We start from the raw sequence: 20,099 nt of genomic DNA on the forward strand, positions 1-20,099 counted from the left end.
ATTTAACGGAAATTGCTGATCCGAACAACCAATGATTTATAAAGGAATATCATGAAAATGATCAGGAGTTTTGCATACGACTGTATATATAAAGAAATAAATATAAATATATAAAACATGTAGTTAATATTTTTTGATCGATATTTTGATGACAATTCACGCCAGATATCACCCAGATGTTTGGATTCTCAATTTGAAGGCTGACTAACATCATTGGGCTTTTTCTTCAGACAAATTGGCAGCTAATCTGCTCCGTTGACAAACTGGATGGCTGCTGAAAAAAGTGCTTGTCATGCCAACTGTCACGTTTAGAGCGGAGAAGGAAGCTCAGTAACGTGCCTTGTAAATCACAAAAAGTACAGAGGGGCTGTTTCCAAAGCCTGTAGAAATGGGCATATTCCAGGAAGTTGACCCTGAGATAAGGGGAAAGTCTGAGTCTAAATAGCAGGGGTCAGCAACTTTTTGGAAACAAACAGCATCTTTTTGTGTTCTAATCAACTGATTTCTGTTTTATTCAATTATGATGGACATGTTGCTATTCAAACGTGATCACCATATTTGAATGTTCAGATGTAATTAATATATTTACATTGAAAAGAAATAGCAGAAAAAAAACCTTGTGAAGATGCAGGCCTGGTTTGTATGTTTTAATTGAAAGCAAGCAGACAAAAGTATGGCAGTTGCAATTGAACAGAAAAAAAAAAAAGACTAAAATGTGCAGGAAAAAAAAGTAAAAGATTTTGTCAACATACATTTTTTTACAGTGCGAAATATGTGCTACAGAATGTTGGTGTACTTACAAAGAGAAAGAAAAATGAAGGAACACAATCCGTTCCCGTGATCCCAAGTGAGCTGGGAGGTCCTAAATGGAGAGAACACTGAAGAGGAACCGTGATTGTGACGATAGCTTGCTGCTGGTGTGTCACACAAAGAGATGCTCTTTCGTACTTTCGGGCAGGACGTTTGGAGGTGCACTTGTTGTTCAAAGAAATTAAAGAATGGCAGCTACTAACCACTTGTGTCCCACTGTTCTTCTCACACCAGACGACAGGAACACACACACGGACCCACACTTCCCATCTTTCTAATACAGTGATCGAATGATACCAAACACCATCGCCAAAAGGTCCAAGCAGTGCTTTAAGCCGACGCACCATCTGCATCGCATCGACTTGCAATTTGGCAGCCAAACATGACGTTACGAAATGCCACAAACAAAAAGTCAATAAGGCATGTGCGGAAATGTCTGTAAAAATCCGTGAAAAAATACAATTGAATCTTTTTCCTTTTTTTTTTTAGCTACGTGCGGGTGGCGCAACCTTCTCTGCCCGAAGACTGGACCTGTAATGAGGATGTCTTAAGGCAGGTGAGAGCCCAGAAAGGTTAGCGGAGGCTGCAGGTCAGAATGGCCCTGCCGGGAACATTCACTGAGACAAACAGAGCCTCAAACACACACAAAATGAGCCAACAGTCCCTGCTCATTTCCAGGCAAGATAGTCCTTACAATCCACTCGTCAGTTCAAAATACATTTGCTTACATGGTGTATATGTCAAGGACTGCCTTCCGTTTCGTTTTGGGGATTTTGCCATTTTGTTTAACATTCACGAGTTGGAGCGAGACACTGCTAACAGGGAGGGCTTCGTCTACTCTCGAGTGCTAAAATGACATTTGAGATAAAAAAAAATAAAATAAAACAGAGTGCTTCTCCTCGCCTTTTTTGAATTGATAATCTCTTCGTTCAACTAAAACCACAGATCAAGAACCTATCTAAAAAGGGGGGCATTAAAATGCTTGATAAAACAAAAAAAGAGCACTCTCCAAAACATTAGGCATATTAAAACACTGAGAAAAATCCATGCAGTGTGACTCACACCCCGACAACTTATTGCTTCCTTTTTACAATCTGCGAGTGCATCTTAGTGAGCAGCGGACTGAGCGTCCGCAATGGCATTGCTGGCTTTCTTCCTCCTCTTTGTTAGCAGCGGATTGGTCGAGTCTTCAATGGTCTTAATCTTTATTTGCTCATAGTCAACCCTCATGGTTGCCAAGGCACTGGTCATTTCCTCCTGAAAGATGAGCCATATTGGCACATTTCAGCAGCAGCAGCAGTAGACCAAAAACAATCAAATAGGACAAAGTGACAAACCTTGACATCCTCCCACGCGTCTTTCTCTTCTTTTAACACCCGGCTAGTGTGCAGGGGCGTCTGAGGAACTTCCATGGACTGCTGCATGGACACAAGCAGCAATCTGGCTTCAATGGATAACATCTTGCAAAATGATTGAACTGAAAGGGGCTTGTGCTTACATTAATCCATGGGTGATTCATAAACTCTGTGATGGTCATTCTTTGGGTGGGCTCCGTCTTCAGGAGGGTCCTGATCAGCTGTTTAGCTGCAATTGGAATAGTTCAAGTTCAGTTCTTTTCAATTAAGGTTTTGTAGTTTTCTAGATGGCTGTTGATTTACTCTATTTTTTTAAACCTGTGCTGCTGTTCTTGTCCGGGAACCTCTTGAAAAAGATATTTAATCTAAATGAGGGATCCCTGGTTAAATCAAGGCTAACTACATTAAAAAAATACTCTAGAATTAACTCTGAAACCGTTACTGGATTCATTTATTTTTTGAGTTGACTCTAATTTTTGCTCAGGCAATTTTATGTTGGCAGTCAAACTCAAAATGAACATGCGTCGTATTTTTACCTTCTTCTGATACATCGGACCACTCAGGATTGGGGAACTCGTACTGCCCCATCCTAATCCTCTTCTTCATCCCGGGTGAAATGGCTAGACCGTGATTTGAATAAAAAGGGGGGTACCCACACAACCTGGAGAAGAACAGTTACATGTTGCACCGACCAAATGATCTCATGTGATGCAACGTTAAAAAAAGACACCACTTACAGAATATACATAATGACACCTAAAGACCACATGTCACAAGATTTGTCATATTTTTCTGGGCCCAGAACCTCTGGAGCTGTAGGAAGTGAAATGAATACATAAAAAACATTTAGAGAAACGCGAACAATGCAATGCCGTGCTACAAAATGCAGCTAAGAACACTTACCAACATAGTACGGCGTGTAGCAGGGAGTAGCAAGGGAGTTGTGTGAGGTGGTTTCCTTGGCAAAGCCAAAGTCGGTGAGCTTGAGCAAAGCGTTGGGCCTCTCGGTGGAGTACAGTAAATTCTCCGGCTACGGGATGTTTCACATAAAGCGAGTGATGTCACTTCTCCGTCGGACTGTTCCGAACAGAGGGGTGACGGAACACGCTTACCTTAACATCTCTGTGGGCGATGTTGACAGCGTGGAGATATTGTATGGCCTCGCCGATACTTTTCATTATGTCAGATGCCTCTGGCATCAGGAATAAACGGGTTTAAGATGAAATGAATGTCAGCACTGGTACATTATAGTACGGCAATGCAGTCGGCGTGATGTCGTACCTCTCTCTGTGAAGGCCTGATCCCCTCTGTCCTGGATTCGACTGAAGAGTTCGCCTCCATCCATGCTGCAACAAAAGATACATCTGTTTTCAATGTTGAAATGATTGCTAGTTTGTGAGCAATTCAAATTGGGAAAATCCAATTAAATGAGTGATGGCGAGACACTCTAATCATTTTATTCCGTTTGAAATGAATGCGCAAGTGAATGGTCATTAAACGCACGTATTTTTGTATTTATGGAACGCGCACACTTGCTAATACAGTCATCATTTTAGCCACAGGCTCTGCTCTTGTGTCTGTGAACATTGGTTAGCGGTACAACTGAATGAAGTGATGCATGGGAATATGCTAATCAGTTGGCTTGACATGATTCAGTCAAATGTCCCGGTGCTTTCGCATCATCACGATTTCGGGTTTGTGTCTGTGACCAAAGACGCATGACTGCACAAATGATTTCTTCCAGCATGCATGTAAAGAGCGAGGGAGGATCTCTAACCACAACACACTTCGATATTCTCGAAATCTATTATCTTTCGCTTTTTGTTTACGGAGAAACGCAAGCTGCACATCCTCTGTTGCGCCAATGATCACCAAATGAGAAGCCTCTCTGATTTGCATGTTGTTTATTTTTAGGCCCTCGCTTTCCACATGTGTTCTTGAACTGTATGGGGTGATGAATTATCATCAGAGGTGAGTAAGGCGCGCGTGGTCTTAAAGCGAGGGACAGCCTCTAACCACAACACACTTCGATATTCTCAAAATCTTTCACTTTTGCTTACGGAGAAACGCCAGTTGCACGTGCTCGGTTGCGCTACTGATCACCAAATGAGAAGCCTCTCTGGCTTGCATTTTGTTTATCTTTAGGCCGTCTCTTTTCCACATCTGTGTTCTTGAACTGTATGGGATGATGAATTATCATCAGAGGTGAGAATGGTGCCAATAAATGCACATTGACGCACACTTTCGATCACACTTATTTTACATAGTCATGAACGAGGTAATGGACTTCACATAAAGGAACGTAATTATGAGAAGAAACTGCCTGTCTTAGCAGTGACATCTGTTAAATGACACCATTAAATTTGACATTGGGTAAAAAGGTTTGTTTGCATTTGATCTGGGGGACCTTTTATTTTCTGAATTCGTTAACTCACCACTCCATGACAATTAGCAAGCATTTCTTGCTTTGATAGAGGTTTTCATAGACATCAATTATCCGGACAATGTTGGAACAAGGCGATGCTCTCCAGTGGAGCTCCACTTCTCGACGTGCTTTTGAGCAATCCTGCAGCATCTGTTTAATGGGACAGAAATAAGAAATGAATGAAGACCAGGCATGTGGTAAATTGAATCACTTGCCACACGAGACAAAAAGAAGCCCAATGCTGCCATCATTTGGCGAAATGTAGACCGTGCATTGCAGAGATGATTATGTGCAGATATGGCGCCCTCTTGTGGTGGGAGTTGGTCTTTGCCAATGATTTATTTTCAGCTAATTGCTGTCTTGCGAGTAAAAAAAATGCGAGAGGTTCTGTTTTGAGCCTAGACGCGAATTTATTTATTTGAGGTTTTCTGCAAACAAAATAAATAATGTACAAATGTTTTATTGTATGGGACATTGATTTACACATTCTCTAATGATAAAACCAGAAATGAATAGCAGTAATAGCAGCTGCCACTTATCATGGTCAGGGGCTTTCAACTGGTTTTGTCCAAGGGACCACCATTATAACCAAGAAGCAACTCTGGGACCACCGCTTTGACGAAATATTATTTTATACCAAAGGAGGATAGACCTATACCAGCTATTTATAGCTAGCTATTTCTATATTTGTCTCATGTCTATTTTGGGAATCTCAGCTACAGTTGACATAATTTGAATGGGTAGATGATTCACAAAATTAGCTAGAAAATAAATCAAGTCTAAATAATGAACCAATTTTATTTTCTAAAATAGTAAAAAGATTTTCCATTTCCAATTTTGCTGACCACCTGCAATACCGTCACGGACCACTAGAGGGTCGCAGACCACCGGTTGACAATGACTGCTTTACATCAAGCCCAAAAAGAAAGGGGGTGTGTGTCAAAGTATATGCCTCCCTCCAAAGCGTCGGGGAAAGAGAGGTTTAGCTCTGCTTTGTTGCATCTTAGACTATGAGTAAATTCAAATTCATCAACATGGTCAATCATCTTGATCATAATATAATCTCATTTTTTTCCTCAACTTTCTTTCACCATTCTTGTATTGCGAGTAGTCAAAATATTCCTTTTCTTTTGTTGCTTTTATAGAAACTATGGTGATTAATGTCATTTATGTTGAAATGTTCAGATCAACCAACTAACACATTTAAATAAAAGGCTTATCTTAATCGGGTTCAATAATCGCCATCATTTGCAGTAACATTAAAACTGTGATTTTCTCTGTTGTGCCCGGGCCTGAAATGTCAAAGAGGAACGAGCCAGGGCTGTAAGAAGAGACAAGGCCATGAACTAAAATAGCCAAAGCTGAATCTAAATATAACAAACACTACTCCCCCCATCGTCCCACCTACTCCTTCATTAAGAAAATATATACATAACACCCCCAGTGTTTTTTGTCAATAACTGTGTGGCCCGCCCATCTGTTGTGGGCTCTTTGAGACTAAATCCCGAAGCCTGGTGAGGAGGACGGTGCAGATGGGCAAACAATACACTTCCTGACGCAAACACAAAGGCTCCGTCCAGAGCCTACTGGCAGGACACCCGGGAGGTGGGGTGAGGGAAAGATGCACGAGTGTCCACCTGCCACTTGAGCCACAGCCAGAATAGATCTGGAGAAATCACGCTTAAAGGGTGATAAGGCGGTGAACTCGAGATTACAGAGGCAACGCTTAAGCTTGAATCAGTCATAAAAGCCTCTTAGGGATTCAACCAAACTCTACAAAAGGATATGCTCACGTATGTGTTTGCCTGGTGTGAGGCAAACATGTTTATGTGTCAATCTGATTACTGAAATCTGTTCAACTATACAAGACTCGACAAACAGCCACTTTGACTGTAAATAGTTGCGTGTTCTGAAACGTAAATAAATACAGGTTTTTCCGCGAAGATTTCCCCTGATGTAAAAGCAGGACATATTTTGGATTCCATTCTGCTAGTAAAACTTTATTTGCATTCGATAGCTATGACGGCAGCTAGCAATGACATAATGGGTAAATACGTTAAATGTCGCGGGGTGCAACGTCGTCATAAAACTGAGTGGCTGACCTTGAGGAGGATGTGAGAGTGAAATTGAAACAACAAATGGGGAAAGCATTAACACTGCTTCACGAAAAATATTTCCTCTTAATGGCCGCCACACACAACTGAGTGAATTGTCAATTGCCTTGTTTATTTTTTAAGTATTCCGTAAATATTATGCCAACCATATCATGCGAGTTACTGTAATATTGTATTAACTGTAATAATTCAGTTGTTCATTCACAACTTTCCAGGACTGAAGAAAACCAAATCCTTGCCAAAGTAGTAAAAGCCCCGACTCCGTAAATAACACAAATATAACCCTCAAAAGAAAGGTTGGGGGTCAAGGCCACAGCCTCTTCCTTCCTCATGGCCTCCCTCACAATCCTTCCTCACTTTTGCGTCTCGTGACTGAAAAATGACCAAGCACTTCCTCTGTGACTGAACTGGAATTGCTGAATCCAGCTAAAACTGATTTTTAGGAAACAATTTTGTACGTTCACATTCCTAATGCAAATTCTCTCAAAGATGGCCAATTATTCACAAGGGTGCCTGCATCACTACTTGGAGTTTCACATCCATCCAAGAAATGCAACTTGGAAATCTTCCCACCAAACTACTTCCGCGGTATGAGAGTATACAAGGACCAAGACAGGCCCAACACGTCTCAAGCAGAGAAGAGCGGAAAGCATGTCACTTGAAGCACGTATGAGAAGACCGGAGAGCAGTGACCCAGTTATTTAACTTTTACAGGATGTTTTCAAATTGTGACTTTGTGCAATCGATTTTTGTCCCCCCTCAGAAAGAAATAGCCACCCAAAAAAACCAACACTTTGACAGGAGCACCTGAATATATGACAGTATTTATTAATCATTGACTAACTGCATGTTCCCTAAAAAGGAGCTTCACAAACAGAGTTGCAGCTTTTAGGGAACTTCACGGCTTGAGAAGTATTTCACCAGAAAAACACCTGACATTAGTATGTCATAGTGGTGGCTGTTCATATGAAAACTTGCCTTATCCAATTGAGAAATTGGAAAGACAAACATCCCATGTGGTCAAGGCCCAAGAAATAGCTATGTGACAATAGGCCCGATTCCGTCATTACATGGTGTGGTCATGTCACGACAGGTCTGGTTGAGCTCATCTCAGAAAAATGCACTCACACTAGTTGAAAAAAAGTGTTTTCGGCTTCTATTTTTAGATATGACGTACAGTGGAATCCCATCGTCGTCTCATTTTTTTTATTTGATGATTCTCAGGTAGTAAGTTCAGTGTTTTTCGCGGGCAGGCGGGATAACTCTTCAAGCAAATTGGTAAGAGGGAGCTTGCTTTTTCATATTACCAAATGTCATCTAATTCTGAAGTATTTTAGTCTATTGAAATGAATTTACATCCAATTTGTACTATAGCGAAAGCAAAGGCCAGAATTATTTAATTAGCTGTTATTACATCAGTCACTTTGTGAAATCGTAAACTTTCTTGTCTCTTATTTGTAATTCAATTCACAGTGAAAGAAACTGGGCTTTTTTTTTTGGTCAACCACTTTTCAGTGAGATCGCTTTTGATCTGACACATTTCGATTTTTAAATGGGAAAGAATTAGATGCATAGTGCATTTCTTTCCTGAGTGACATTTGTGTTAGATTAGATTGTGTTAGAACTTTTTTTCGCTTTGGCATGTTATGACAGCTCAAGCAGGAAGAGACCCAGATAACCGGCAGGGAATTTTTTTCATGTGAGACAATGGGTTTCGCTTAGATGAGTAAACACATCCGATGTTGCGTTCGAGTCGAGCCTACCTTTAGTGCATACTTGTCCCCGGTCTTCCTCTGGAAGATTTCAAGCACCTTGCCATTGATTCCAAGCCCCAGCACCTGACTGGTCACCTTGTAATCGTCTGTAATGGCGTTCTTCTTTATCTGTAAGGTGGGTCTGCTCAGGAAGGGGAGAAACTGGCCCCCAGGGTTAGGCTGTCCGGCGGGGTTCTGTTGCCCGGTCGGGTTGGGAAAGAGCGGCTGGTTCTGTGCGTTGGATAGCATTGTTTTCGTCTGAGGGCTAAGCGACAAGCTCTCGTGTCAAAACTCCCCCGTCCGGCCTGATCAAAAGTCCGTTTTCAAGGCAGGGACTTCTTCCTGGATTAGCTTCCTTTTGACAAACTATTCGCGGTGTCGCAACCAGGCCCGAGGAAGCAAACAGCGGCCAGCTTTCGTCGGACGCTAACAAAGTCACTCGATTAGCCGGTAGAATGCTAAACTAGCTCGTCGTTAGCATGTCCATTCGCTCCTATTCTTGACCTTTGACTTTTCGGCTAACAAGTCAGCTCTCGGTTAGCTTATCCATCTCTGGTACTGGCTGCCGATCACCGGATCATCCAAGAACTTTTTTCTTCGCCTAACATCCCCTCAAAAAATGTTTTAGAGAGGCACGTTGCCAGGCAGGTACCGTCGAACAAGAATTAAAAAAAAAAAAAAACTTGAAGAAATCCGAACGGCACGGCGAAGAAAGTTCGGTTAGCAGGCGGCACAGCAAACACTTCACTTTTCCGAGGGCCAAGTCAGACACCCAGCCAGGGCAGGTTTTACTGCTGACGTCATAGTCTTGTTTACGGCACTTAAAGGAGAAGCGGACCCAAAATTCTATTTTAGGCTTGTCTTATTATTTGTGTATTTTGTCATTTATTTACATTTTAAAATAAATTTCTTTGTAAACTACTCTTTCTTAGTGATTTATCAGTTGGTGACCTCGAATGAATGTTTCCTGTGATTTTTTTGTATGCTGCTTTTTTGTAGTATATTGATGTTTTGACACGTTGTTCTACAAATCAGGGGTATTTAAGATTTGTGGGTGGGGGGAAAGAAAACGGAGAAGCGGAGGAGCCGTAATGGTTCTCAAAACTGTAAGACAGGGGGAATTTCACATCTATTTTCACATTATTTCAAAAGAAAGTGTATTCTGCGTCTTAACAGGCGTTGGTAAATTGGACTTCATGCATTTACTCAGGTCGTAACTGACTGCGGTTTCAGTCGAGAGCCACTTGTTCTGTTATGATAGTAAAAGCTGCAAAGATAAAAATAGAACTGGTAATCTCTATAACCAGCCAGCCAGCCCACGGACACGCGCCAAGGTTGCAAAATTAAGGTGATTGATTGGCAGTGTTGTCGCCCCTACTTCCTAATGGTCATGGACACGTATGACGGTCTATAAATATATTTTTAAAATAAAACTATTAACTTCTTATTTGACATGTAGAAGACCGTTTCAGAATGCAGTCAATACATCTTGATTAAGGTTCATGGACTAAAGTACAAGGTTTTGTTCTCAGGGGTAAAACAATTCCACGCAAACGAAAAAAACATTTCATTTTATTTATTATATACATTTAAACATAATATTTATTGTTTTACATTTATGTTAAGTGCCGTGGCAATACAAAAGTTCAAGACACGAACTGATGTGATCAAATTCTTTATCGCGTTCACTTACTGATTGACGCATCGGATGTTTACTGCAGTTCTGCTTGTAACCACTAGATGTCAGGCCTTTCATAATATTTGATTTGAACAGGACGTGGGGTTTGGATGACATTTAAAGCGTTACTATTATAAACGTCTATGATATGTTACTTTTTGTAGGTACCGCAGCTCATTTTCATTTGAAAATACTTCATCTTAAATTTTCTTTTCACGATTTGAATTGACATGCTCAGGTAGTTAAACTAAAATAGGCAAACAGCTCTTAATTGCATTGATTAATAAAACAATTGGACGTAATCAAATTAAATTGTCTTTATACTAAATCACAGGTCCAATCCAAAGTTATCTACGTAAAAGACAACAGTGTAAACCACTGCGACAATAACCGGCATCTTAATTTGAATTTCAGACCATTGCTATGGGAGTTTGAGATGAGCTAACATGATGAATCTTTAACAGACATTTGAACTTGTTGTGAGGGTGTATATTGCATTCAATTAAAATTTACTCACTTCCTTGTCCAAATGAAGTGTCAATGGTTGTGTTCGGGTTCCATGGTAATAATATGGGCTCACTTTAGTTTTGTCACTGTTACATAAGAAACACGTCTCATGACTTCTTACCCCGGGTCATGGATCCCAAATATGCACACACGCACGTATCTTTTAAATACTCTTACACACCCGGCTATTGTGAGAGATGTCTGAAACTTGAGTGTGCTGGCTGAGCTTTCACAGCTTTGTGCTGATGAATTAACACCAGTTATAGAGCTGTGACGTGACTTTAGATCAGGACAGTGTGTTCCCCATTGTCTTTCTCCGCCAAGGCAAATCCGAGATGTATTTAACGAAACCAGACAACTTTTCCATGCTGTGATGATTCTCGTGCATAGCTGCTGGACTGTTTATCCTGTGAAGGACCAGGAATGTGTGGCTTGTGCACAGAGCTGCAGGATTTTGGAATGCTGACATTTTCATTTTCTCTTTTGGAGAGCCGTCTCTCTTTCCGCAAACATCCCTCATGGAAGAAAGTCTCCAAGGGCGGTCGGGGGTAGATCCACAGATCCATCATCTCTCTATACCTTCCGCTCTTCATTAGCCAAAGCCAATTTGGAGCAGCAGTTATTCCAGGCGATTTCTCCGAATGATCCTCCATCAGCGCATGGGCTTGAAACCCAAGCCAGCTCTTGATATAGACGCATGGTCAGCATTTGCTCTGCCCGGGGATTCTAGCACCTGAACACTTGCGAGCCCCCTGGCCAACATGGGACCTTCTGAACCGGCTCACCCCTGTGATGCACGCAGGCACACAGATCCCCTCATGATCCCCCCCCCAGCTATGATCTCTCGCTCCCACTTTGTCCCGCCGTCGCTCTCTAATTGCTATGTCGAACACCAAAAACCTATATTTACATGTGAGATCATTTAAGGCCGTCTTCGTCTTCACGACCTTAGACGAAAGTAGAACTAAATGTCAGTTGGTGCGGCTGTGTTGGTTTATTTACATCCTTTTTGGCTCTCTAGTCACCTCAGTTGTTTCTAGCAGTTCTTCAAAAGTGTAGAAATCCTTTCCCTTTTCTCTCTGTGTTCACACACACACTCAAGGTCAGAGCTTTTGAATGTGACGTGTGTTTTCACAAGAGATTTTGTAGGAAATCATACAAAAAGTTTACCACAACTTTCCAGCAATGTGAGCTGTGGTCCATACTCGCCTTTGTCAAGGGGTGGATACTTGCAAGGATTTACTGTACACATACACAAAAAGCTTCCACAAGTGCAGTGACACTCCCCCCCCCAAAGAAAATAGCAAGTCCCGCCGCAGAACACTCCGCAAACACAGACTCGGAAATTCCAAAGTCAAACCATGTTGAAAAAGTCAGTTGGAGTAGGGCCACATTATTTTCAGAATTTAATTGTACTTTATTTGTATTACACTTATCAGCGGCAAGGTCACAAACGTTCAAACACACACACGCAAATAAATGTCATAAAAACAAACAAGTAAACAAACAATGTGAAAATGAAATAATAAACCCATTATTCAAAGTCGAATTAGTTAAGCTTATTCTGATCAGTAGATCAAAAGGAGAAAACCGGTGCCAGCAAAGGTAGAACATTCAAATTCATACTCAGAATTAAAAGGTGGATACGCTAACCACTTGTCCAAAAACAGATGGTGAGGTACTCTTAAAAGCCATGTGACATGAGTAAAAGCATGTTCTCTCTCCCACACACACAAATGTGCAAGTGCATAAGCCAAACAGAAAAGACCTTCCCCCGTTCACCTTTGACAGAATCGTCCACAATGCAACCAACTCAGCACATGCAAGGACACAAAGAGCACCATGTAACCTTTGTCATCCATAAAAAGAGCGTCTCTCCAACACACCACGGGAATCCCTCGTTCATATATGAACACAGTGAAAATTCAATTCGCTCTCTAAAAGTTAACCTTCACCCCACCCACCACCACTCGACATTTGTTATCAGGTCAGTAGGGCGACAGTTTGTTAGTTAGTGTATGTGTGAGCAGTGGCTGTCACGTTTTAGTCACATGAACATTCCTGTAGCCCATATTGCTCTCAACAGCACAAGAGGGCTTTTGATAACAAGAGACAATTATTTTAGCCTACTTCTTTTGCCCTCATTTTCACGCTGTTAGCAAACACACTCACACACGCCCACTCCTTCTTCTCATTGGCTCGGAGCCTCATAACGCAGGTTGGATTTTGCTGACCATGCTCCACTTGTCCCACACAGAGGTAGTCTTTGCAGTTATCGGCATTTTGGCCCATGACGGCTCTCCTCACAGACAGACGTGACAATATCATGCGGCCGTTTCTCCCCATGATTCATTCAGGCCGCTGACCCAGTGTTGGAGAGAGGACGCACGCACGCTCATCATAAACAGACACATTCGAGTGTTTAGCCACTTCAGTGTTTAGTACAGCTGACGCAAACTACACAAGATCTCGGGCCTCAGGCTTGCATGATGGCTAATGACCAACAGTGACACATTTACAGGATGTGTTTAAAAGCATTGTGCGGATTTAACACTGATCTTCCTCAGCGTTATTTTTACAGAATCACTAAATCAGGGGTTTTCAACTGGTTTTGTCCGAGAGACCACCATTATAACCAAGAACCAACTCGTGGACCAATATTAATTTATTTTGTGCCGAAGGTAGTTCGACCTATACAGGCTATTTATTTGCACCTGTCTCATGTCTATTTTTGGAATTTCAGCTACATTTGACATAATTTGGATGGGCAAAATTAGCTGGAAAATAAATCAAGTCTATGTAATAAAAACATGTTATTTTTAAAAATGTTACAATTATTTTCGATTTCCAATTTCACAAATCACCTGCAATATCCCCACGGACCACTAGAGGAGCGCGGAACACAGGTTGACAATCGTTGCACTAAATACTAATCCACTGATCAAATGAAAAAGCACAACATTTAGTTAGGCTATGAATAATTATTTAGCGCTGACATAATTCAGAAATGAGTGCCTCCAAGCTCTGATCCGTTGAATCTGCATTCCAGCTATCTTCTTTTCTTGTCTGCCTGTATCTCTCGCCCATGGGTAGACCTTTGTAATCCACTAATCCATCTTAATCCAAACGGAGATTATGTGAGGTGAAAGAGCCACTTTGTGCATGAGATTATCCTCCGAATGAAATCACTTTTACAGTTTGGCAGTTCTGAATGCACGTGCATGTATTTTCTTGCTTGCATTTGTCATTTCATTTTTGTATTAACTCGAGGGTGGGCACATTGCTCTTTTCTCTTACTGAGCAGCTGTTCTGTTCTGAGCAGCCTCCCCTCGGCTCTTCATCCCTTCCCTCTGTTGTGTGCATGAGTCGAGGTCAGTGCAGTGCTCTTTAATCCTACCAGTCTGATCCCCATCACGTTTCACCTTCCTCACACTCAACCTAGTGCCCCACTGCCCCGCCATATCAAGCCAGCATCCTCACCGCAGTATGTTTCTATTTACTAGCCCGGGTGACACCTGAAGACGGTCCTGCCTGTCATATCCGTGACTTCTTACAAAATCCCATCAAAGCACAGACATTCTCCGGCAACTCGGTTTAATCACTCCCCCCCCGCCCTCGGCTCGTCAGTCGTCACTTAGCCTGGCGAAATCCGCACTGAATTACAACCGGACCGGCGGCCATGTGTTCTTAGATTCCCGTGCAGTTGCAATCCCGTACTCGGCGCTATTTTTAAGCTTCCCAGCTGGCACTGCCGCCGTCTCCCCTCCCATCGCTGCCACAGTTGTGCACACCCTCGCAGACATGTGTGTACAGGGTTGGTATGAAGGCCCTCCTGCCTTGACTATGTCCTTGTACGGACATATGACCCACACACCAGCAGGCCCCTCTGGTGTGGCTTTCCATTCCCGGAGCCTTGTCCTTAAACACATACTGCATTGCCCTCAAGTCAAGATCACGACCCGCTGCACATAATGACCACTGCTTGTTTTTGCATGTAAAAATAAACAGTGCTTATATACACTTGAAGCGTATGGCGCACACGTGCTAATGTATAAGGCAGGATCACGAGCCATTTTCACGGGGGGCATAAATAGAAATTATTAGTGTATGCTGCCCTTAGTTTGCTAAATACACTGCATCCAGTGTACGTGACCGTGGACGGGATTAGCAGTGAACTCTCCAGCTTGACTCTCAGACGTATTGATCAGTGAAGGAGTGACTTTTAACCCTAAGCAGGTCTTTGTACTGATCAATTTTTTCAAAGCTCCATGAAAATTATGCAATGAACAAAAGTTATTTTAATACAGCCCAATGGAGGAATCACTGACAGTTAATTTGGTCTTTTATTTATTTGAATTTCTTTTAACCTGAAAGAACCTGCCTCTCTTCAATAGCAAATTAAAGTCTTAGCTAACATACTGCAATTAACTGCTTATATTTTCACGTTAAAATGGCTCCTCGTGAAAACCATTCATTATTTATGGCTTTCACGAGGCCTTTGCTCTATGGTGCACATGTTGTGTGTGTATACGCCTTCATGACAAGGTCTTGATTGTGTTGTTGCCTTAGGCAAAACATGTGACCAGCAATCCTCAAAGTATAAAAATTACAACCCACCCCCCCAAAAAAAATCAATTTCACAACTGTGAGTCACAAAGCATCCTATTATTTCCTGACACTGTTAATTCACTAATATAGCGCTGATGCTTCATGTTCAGCCAGCGGTAAAACAAACACGAACATAGAGCAGAATCACTGAATTATTGATGTGGCGTTGGTGGGCCATATTCAAGCGTCCCCTTCAGAGGAATCCGTGGGAGTGTGTGCGCTCTGGCGGGAGGGTCACAATATAAAATACGATCTTCATTTTGGCTCTCTCCTCAGTAGGTCAGTGTATTTCCTGTCACAGGCAGACGGAAAGTAGCCCTCCAAAGTCTGACATGGAAAAAGCTCTCAGCACAACAATTCACCCAGCAGCTGCTCCAAGGGAGACAGGGATGAAAAAATGAAAACGGGACACCGGTCCAGTCGTCAAAATGTTGACCTTGTTCAATCACGTTTATTATCATGTGAAATAAACACAGCACTTTCTGTTGTCCATAGATTTTGCTTCATTGATGATAAACTGAACAAAAAAAAAAAGTTTTTTCACTCTTGTATTAGGTACGATTATCTTTAACGGCAGAACCGTGCTTAGACTCCACTGGTACGACCCAGTTCAACAATCTTCCACTAATTTTCATATTAATTGGTGTTCAATACAATCAGGCTGCACAACCAATCACAGCTCAGCTTTAGTAAATTGGTGAGCCGTGATTGGTTGTGACCAGAGATCTGGCAACTGTGATGTCAATTAGTCCACACAGAACTTATTTGTTTAGTACAAATAAAAAAAAATGTGGTTGGACATCCTCATTAAGGTTGATAACTGATGTTGCAACATGCCGGTAATGTTCCTCAAACTTTCTTTCGAGTGTTGCCGTGGGGACCTTCCACCATTTGGGTCTATAAGAAGGACTGGAAAGATAAAACCAAAACACATCAAGCACACATATACTGTATATCGAGTTATATATAGTAAGACAGACAGACAGACAGATTCATCCGTGAAGACGGAGAATGAGTCAGCGTCTATTCCAGTCGGGGGACTAATAACCGGAATAACTGGACCAACTAATGCCAACAGAAAGCTAGCTGTATCTTTTATCACTTGTAAATAAGCTCGCCTTCTCAACCACTCGCACATGTCCAAAGCTCCTTCTCCAACCTGTGAGGGAAGTCAAACGATGATAGATTGAGTGGGCAAATGGTCCCACGACAGCCAAACTGTGTGTGATGGGTTTAACTTGTAAAGACGTGCCCAGCTGTGGCGTGTGAGCTGTGTCATTGGGTGATGCATGACCAAGAAGTAGACTGCAATCTGCTGTGGAGCATGTGAGGACATGTGTCTGGAAGGGTGTGTGTGTGTGTGTGTGTGTGTGTGTGTGTGTGTGTGTGTTTGTTGGGGGAAAATGGATGGTGAGTTAAATGCACGCAAGCTAGCACGTCCCGCTTCGTCCATTTACTGGTAGAGTCAGCTGTCCCTGTGGTCCACAGCCAGAAGCACCACACGTACGTCTCTCTCGTGTGTGTGTTTGTGTGTATACACTCGCTGACCCAGGACTATGTGAGTTTATTATAGTTGTGTGGGCGTAGCTGCATTGCATGCTTTCTAAAGTTGAAAACGGGGGGAGAATAGAAGTGAAGTTGAGCTTGTCCACTTGCCCTCATTGCCATAACATCAGACAAATGAGATTATCAATGCTTTATAACGTGCAAACAGTGCAACAAAAGAGGCGTTCTCTGATGACCTAACCCCAATACGAAGCACTGACCTACATTCTAATGACTTGTTCCAGGAAATTTTAGTCATTTCTTACTTCCTTCATTGAGTCAATTCTCTTTGTTAGCATTTCTCTTAGATTCCCTGCTCGCTAACAGCATTACATCTAAATTTGGAAGTCAACTAATCTCTAGGAATAAATCACGTCCAATGTGTTTGTGCTACTTTGTTGTTTTGTTTTTCAGCGAGCATGGCAGCGGTGAGATTAGAGCACAAGTCAGTATGCCAAATAGCGACAGGTGAGCTTCGAAGCATATGGTCAGAAAGGTGACTGGGTTGCTGCGTAATGGGATTGATCTAAGCTTCTTTGACATGACGAAGGAAGACCTGCATTGAGGAAAACATAACAAACAGTGTGATAAGCATTAATTATAGTTCCATTCTCTTTGGATTTTCCAGAAACTGTTTACTGCAACTTAACAGTGCTGCCAGATGTTTGAGCCTGAACTGTGTGTATTTTTAGATAATAGTTGACTGGCTGCACAATTTGAGGGATTCTTTTCTAGGATACAGTTAGTGCACAGAAGCATTTAGACAATCTTAGCAGTAAATGATCAAATTGTCACTATACCTTTAATAAATGTCAACTGAAATGAGATGTGTTGCATGATCGACGCTGTAGCCTGCCTCTTACTTAGCTGGGTTAGCCTCCACATCAATCATGAATCAAATGAGGTCACTGGAGTACTGCTGTCTTTATGAATTCTTGATACACCACTTGTGCAGGTGTTCCTACTGAAGTGGCAGAGTGGAAAATCTCATCATTCTTTTATTAGCACACTGAAACTAAAATGAACGAAAGGGTTTACGTGGTGGTGTCAGGGGAAAAATACTGACGTAGTAACTACTGACTACCTGAGATAATGATGTCTGGATGATTACACAGCCTCCACAATAACTGTGATGGAGGTAAGGTTGGTTGCTCAACTGGTTGTTGCAGATATGACACACCAGCCTGCACGAAAACACGAAGGACTCAAATGTTACGGGATATGGTGTGTAAGCTGAGCAGGCCGTCGCTCATAGGTAGATTCCAAAAACTTTGTACGCCTGCGGGTAAAGATGAGACTGGCGTTCACAAAAACCTGTTTGACAAGTCGCAACTCGGCTGTCGCGCGTATGAAGTGACGCCGATAAGCGCTTTCGACAATTAGTCATCAGCTTTTTGCAAGCACATCGGGAATTCTACTTGTTTGCTTCTGCACCTGTGATGGAAAAAAAAAGTAAAGTGGTAAAAGTACAGATTCAGTCCATTCTTTTGACTCCTGACTTTGTCATAAATTATTTTTTATTTAGTTCACAATAGCTAACAGGGTAACGTTTTTTATCGTTCCAAGTTATCAGAAATGGGTATGATGCATACAATGGATCTTTACCTTTGTATTTCAAAACATATCCAGGCGTTGTTGGCGAAGTATTTATTTCATCATTTTGATTATTTTGGTTGGAGCTGCACGTCACATGGTGAGGACATGCCCAGTTATTAAATGTCAAATAATGGTGCACAAATGGCATGATGACTTAAAAGGGCAATAAAAATAAGACTCATTATCTTCATTTGTCAGGTACACCCACAGACGTAACCAAAATCGGACCTGTGCATTTGACCCATCAGAATAGCGGCCGCAGCTTTACCAAAAGAATACCATCAAGATGATTTTTAAAAACTTTTGGGAATTTTTATGTGGAGTCCGTGTGCTTTTCTATGTAATTTAGAAACATGAAGTGGATAACATTGAGTCATCACTTGTGACACATTTGTTGGCCCACCAAGCCCAACATGAATTCCACACTACCATCGTTTCTGTCCAGGTTGGTTTCATGAATTTGTTTTGAATAATTCTGTTGAACCACCATTCAGTTTTTCTGATTCGTATCCTTATCCAATGCATTTTCGGCATTACTTCGGTGTACTCACGGAACGGTTGAGTTTTCTTTCACTTTTGAACGCCTTGGTTGATTCGTGTCCACGATCGCCTCACACTGCTCGATTTGCGCTTCCCCACCACGGGTGATGGCGTGCGTGGCGGCTTTCCGACCAAAGTTTGACGGTTCCGTTTCAGGATTGCTCGCTTAAGTTTACTTTCTTAATGTCATCTTAATACACCACATAAGACGTTTAACATAACACGGCCAATTCACTTCATCAAACACCGTCGATCTCATAAGGCACCGGATACTGACAAGGTCAAAAACAGATATGACCTCACTGCGTGCACTTCCGGAGCGTCCTTTATTCGAAAAACCTACTAGCCAATCAAAACAGTGTACTCAAATTACAGTGATCCCTCGCTACTCCACGTTTCGTTTATCGCGGCTTCACTACATCGCGGGTTTTTTTCCCGAATTAAAAAAAACGTTTAAAAGTCAAAATGAAACGTACAAATTGCGGAAACATGTGTCTAACCTTTAGGACAATGTAGTATTGCTCCAAATGTTCATTTACATTCCTTAAGAAGTCCGATTTCGCGTGTAAGCACGATCGAGAATTAGCATCTTTCCGCTAACTCGTTAGCCTGCCCAGTACTTCTTGTTGGTGACCGTACTTCGCGGATTTCACTTATCGCGGGTGGTTTTTGGAACCAACTATCCGCAATATACGAGGGATTACTGTATAACTAATCAACAAATTATAACTAGGCTAAAGCGTTACTAACGTATTAATCCCCCAAAATATTAATCAAAATTACTTTCTAATTTGGCTCAAACTGAGTTTTGTCACACTTTTGTAGTGCCGTTTCAATGTGACAATAGTGATGTAATTAAGTGCCAAGTTCATTTGATGGTTGAAAATCCCTTACTGGTAATTGGGGTACTAGGGATTGAACAATGTGTCATACTAAGTCAAGGGCACCGATTCTGTCCCCTTATCTCACCCCGAGAGCTTATTCAGGTGTCCGTGAGCATCGCTGGAAACTGTTTCATAACCAAGGTGTCAAATGACAAAAACATTAATCTTGGGCTAATTGAGTCAGCATGTGCTTTGACAATGGCTCACATCTCTCCACCAAAGAGCATTTGAGATACCTCCGGCCATCACGGGGAGGTGTGCGCGGCCCGGCCCTCCAGATGAA

At 42.0% G+C, this 20,099-nt stretch overlaps 1 protein-coding gene across 1 annotated transcript; it reads right to left on the minus strand.

Moving 5' to 3' along the window:
• Window positions 1-632: 632 nt before the first annotated feature.
• On the minus strand, window positions 633-9,244 carry mapkapk2a (MAPK activated protein kinase 2a). Its single transcript, XM_037252874.1, has 10 exons — window positions 8,468-9,244; window positions 4,601-4,740; window positions 3,447-3,511; window positions 3,278-3,357; window positions 3,069-3,195; window positions 2,903-2,978; window positions 2,702-2,826; window positions 2,309-2,394; window positions 2,148-2,228; window positions 633-2,067 (listed from the first exon to the last, which is right to left on the minus strand). The coding sequence occupies exons 1-10, from the start codon at window positions 8,705-8,707 to the stop codon at window positions 1,918-1,920; spliced, it is 1,170 nt and encodes a 389-aa protein (XP_037108769.1). The 5' UTR covers window positions 8,708-9,244; the 3' UTR covers window positions 633-1,917.
• Window positions 9,245-20,099: the final 10,855 nt, after the last annotated feature.

Source organism: Syngnathus acus, chromosome 5, assembly GCF_901709675.1.
Source record: "Syngnathus acus chromosome 5, fSynAcu1.2, whole genome shotgun sequence".
In the NCBI taxonomy this organism is placed as follows: domain Eukaryota; kingdom Metazoa; phylum Chordata; class Actinopteri; order Syngnathiformes; family Syngnathidae; genus Syngnathus; species Syngnathus acus.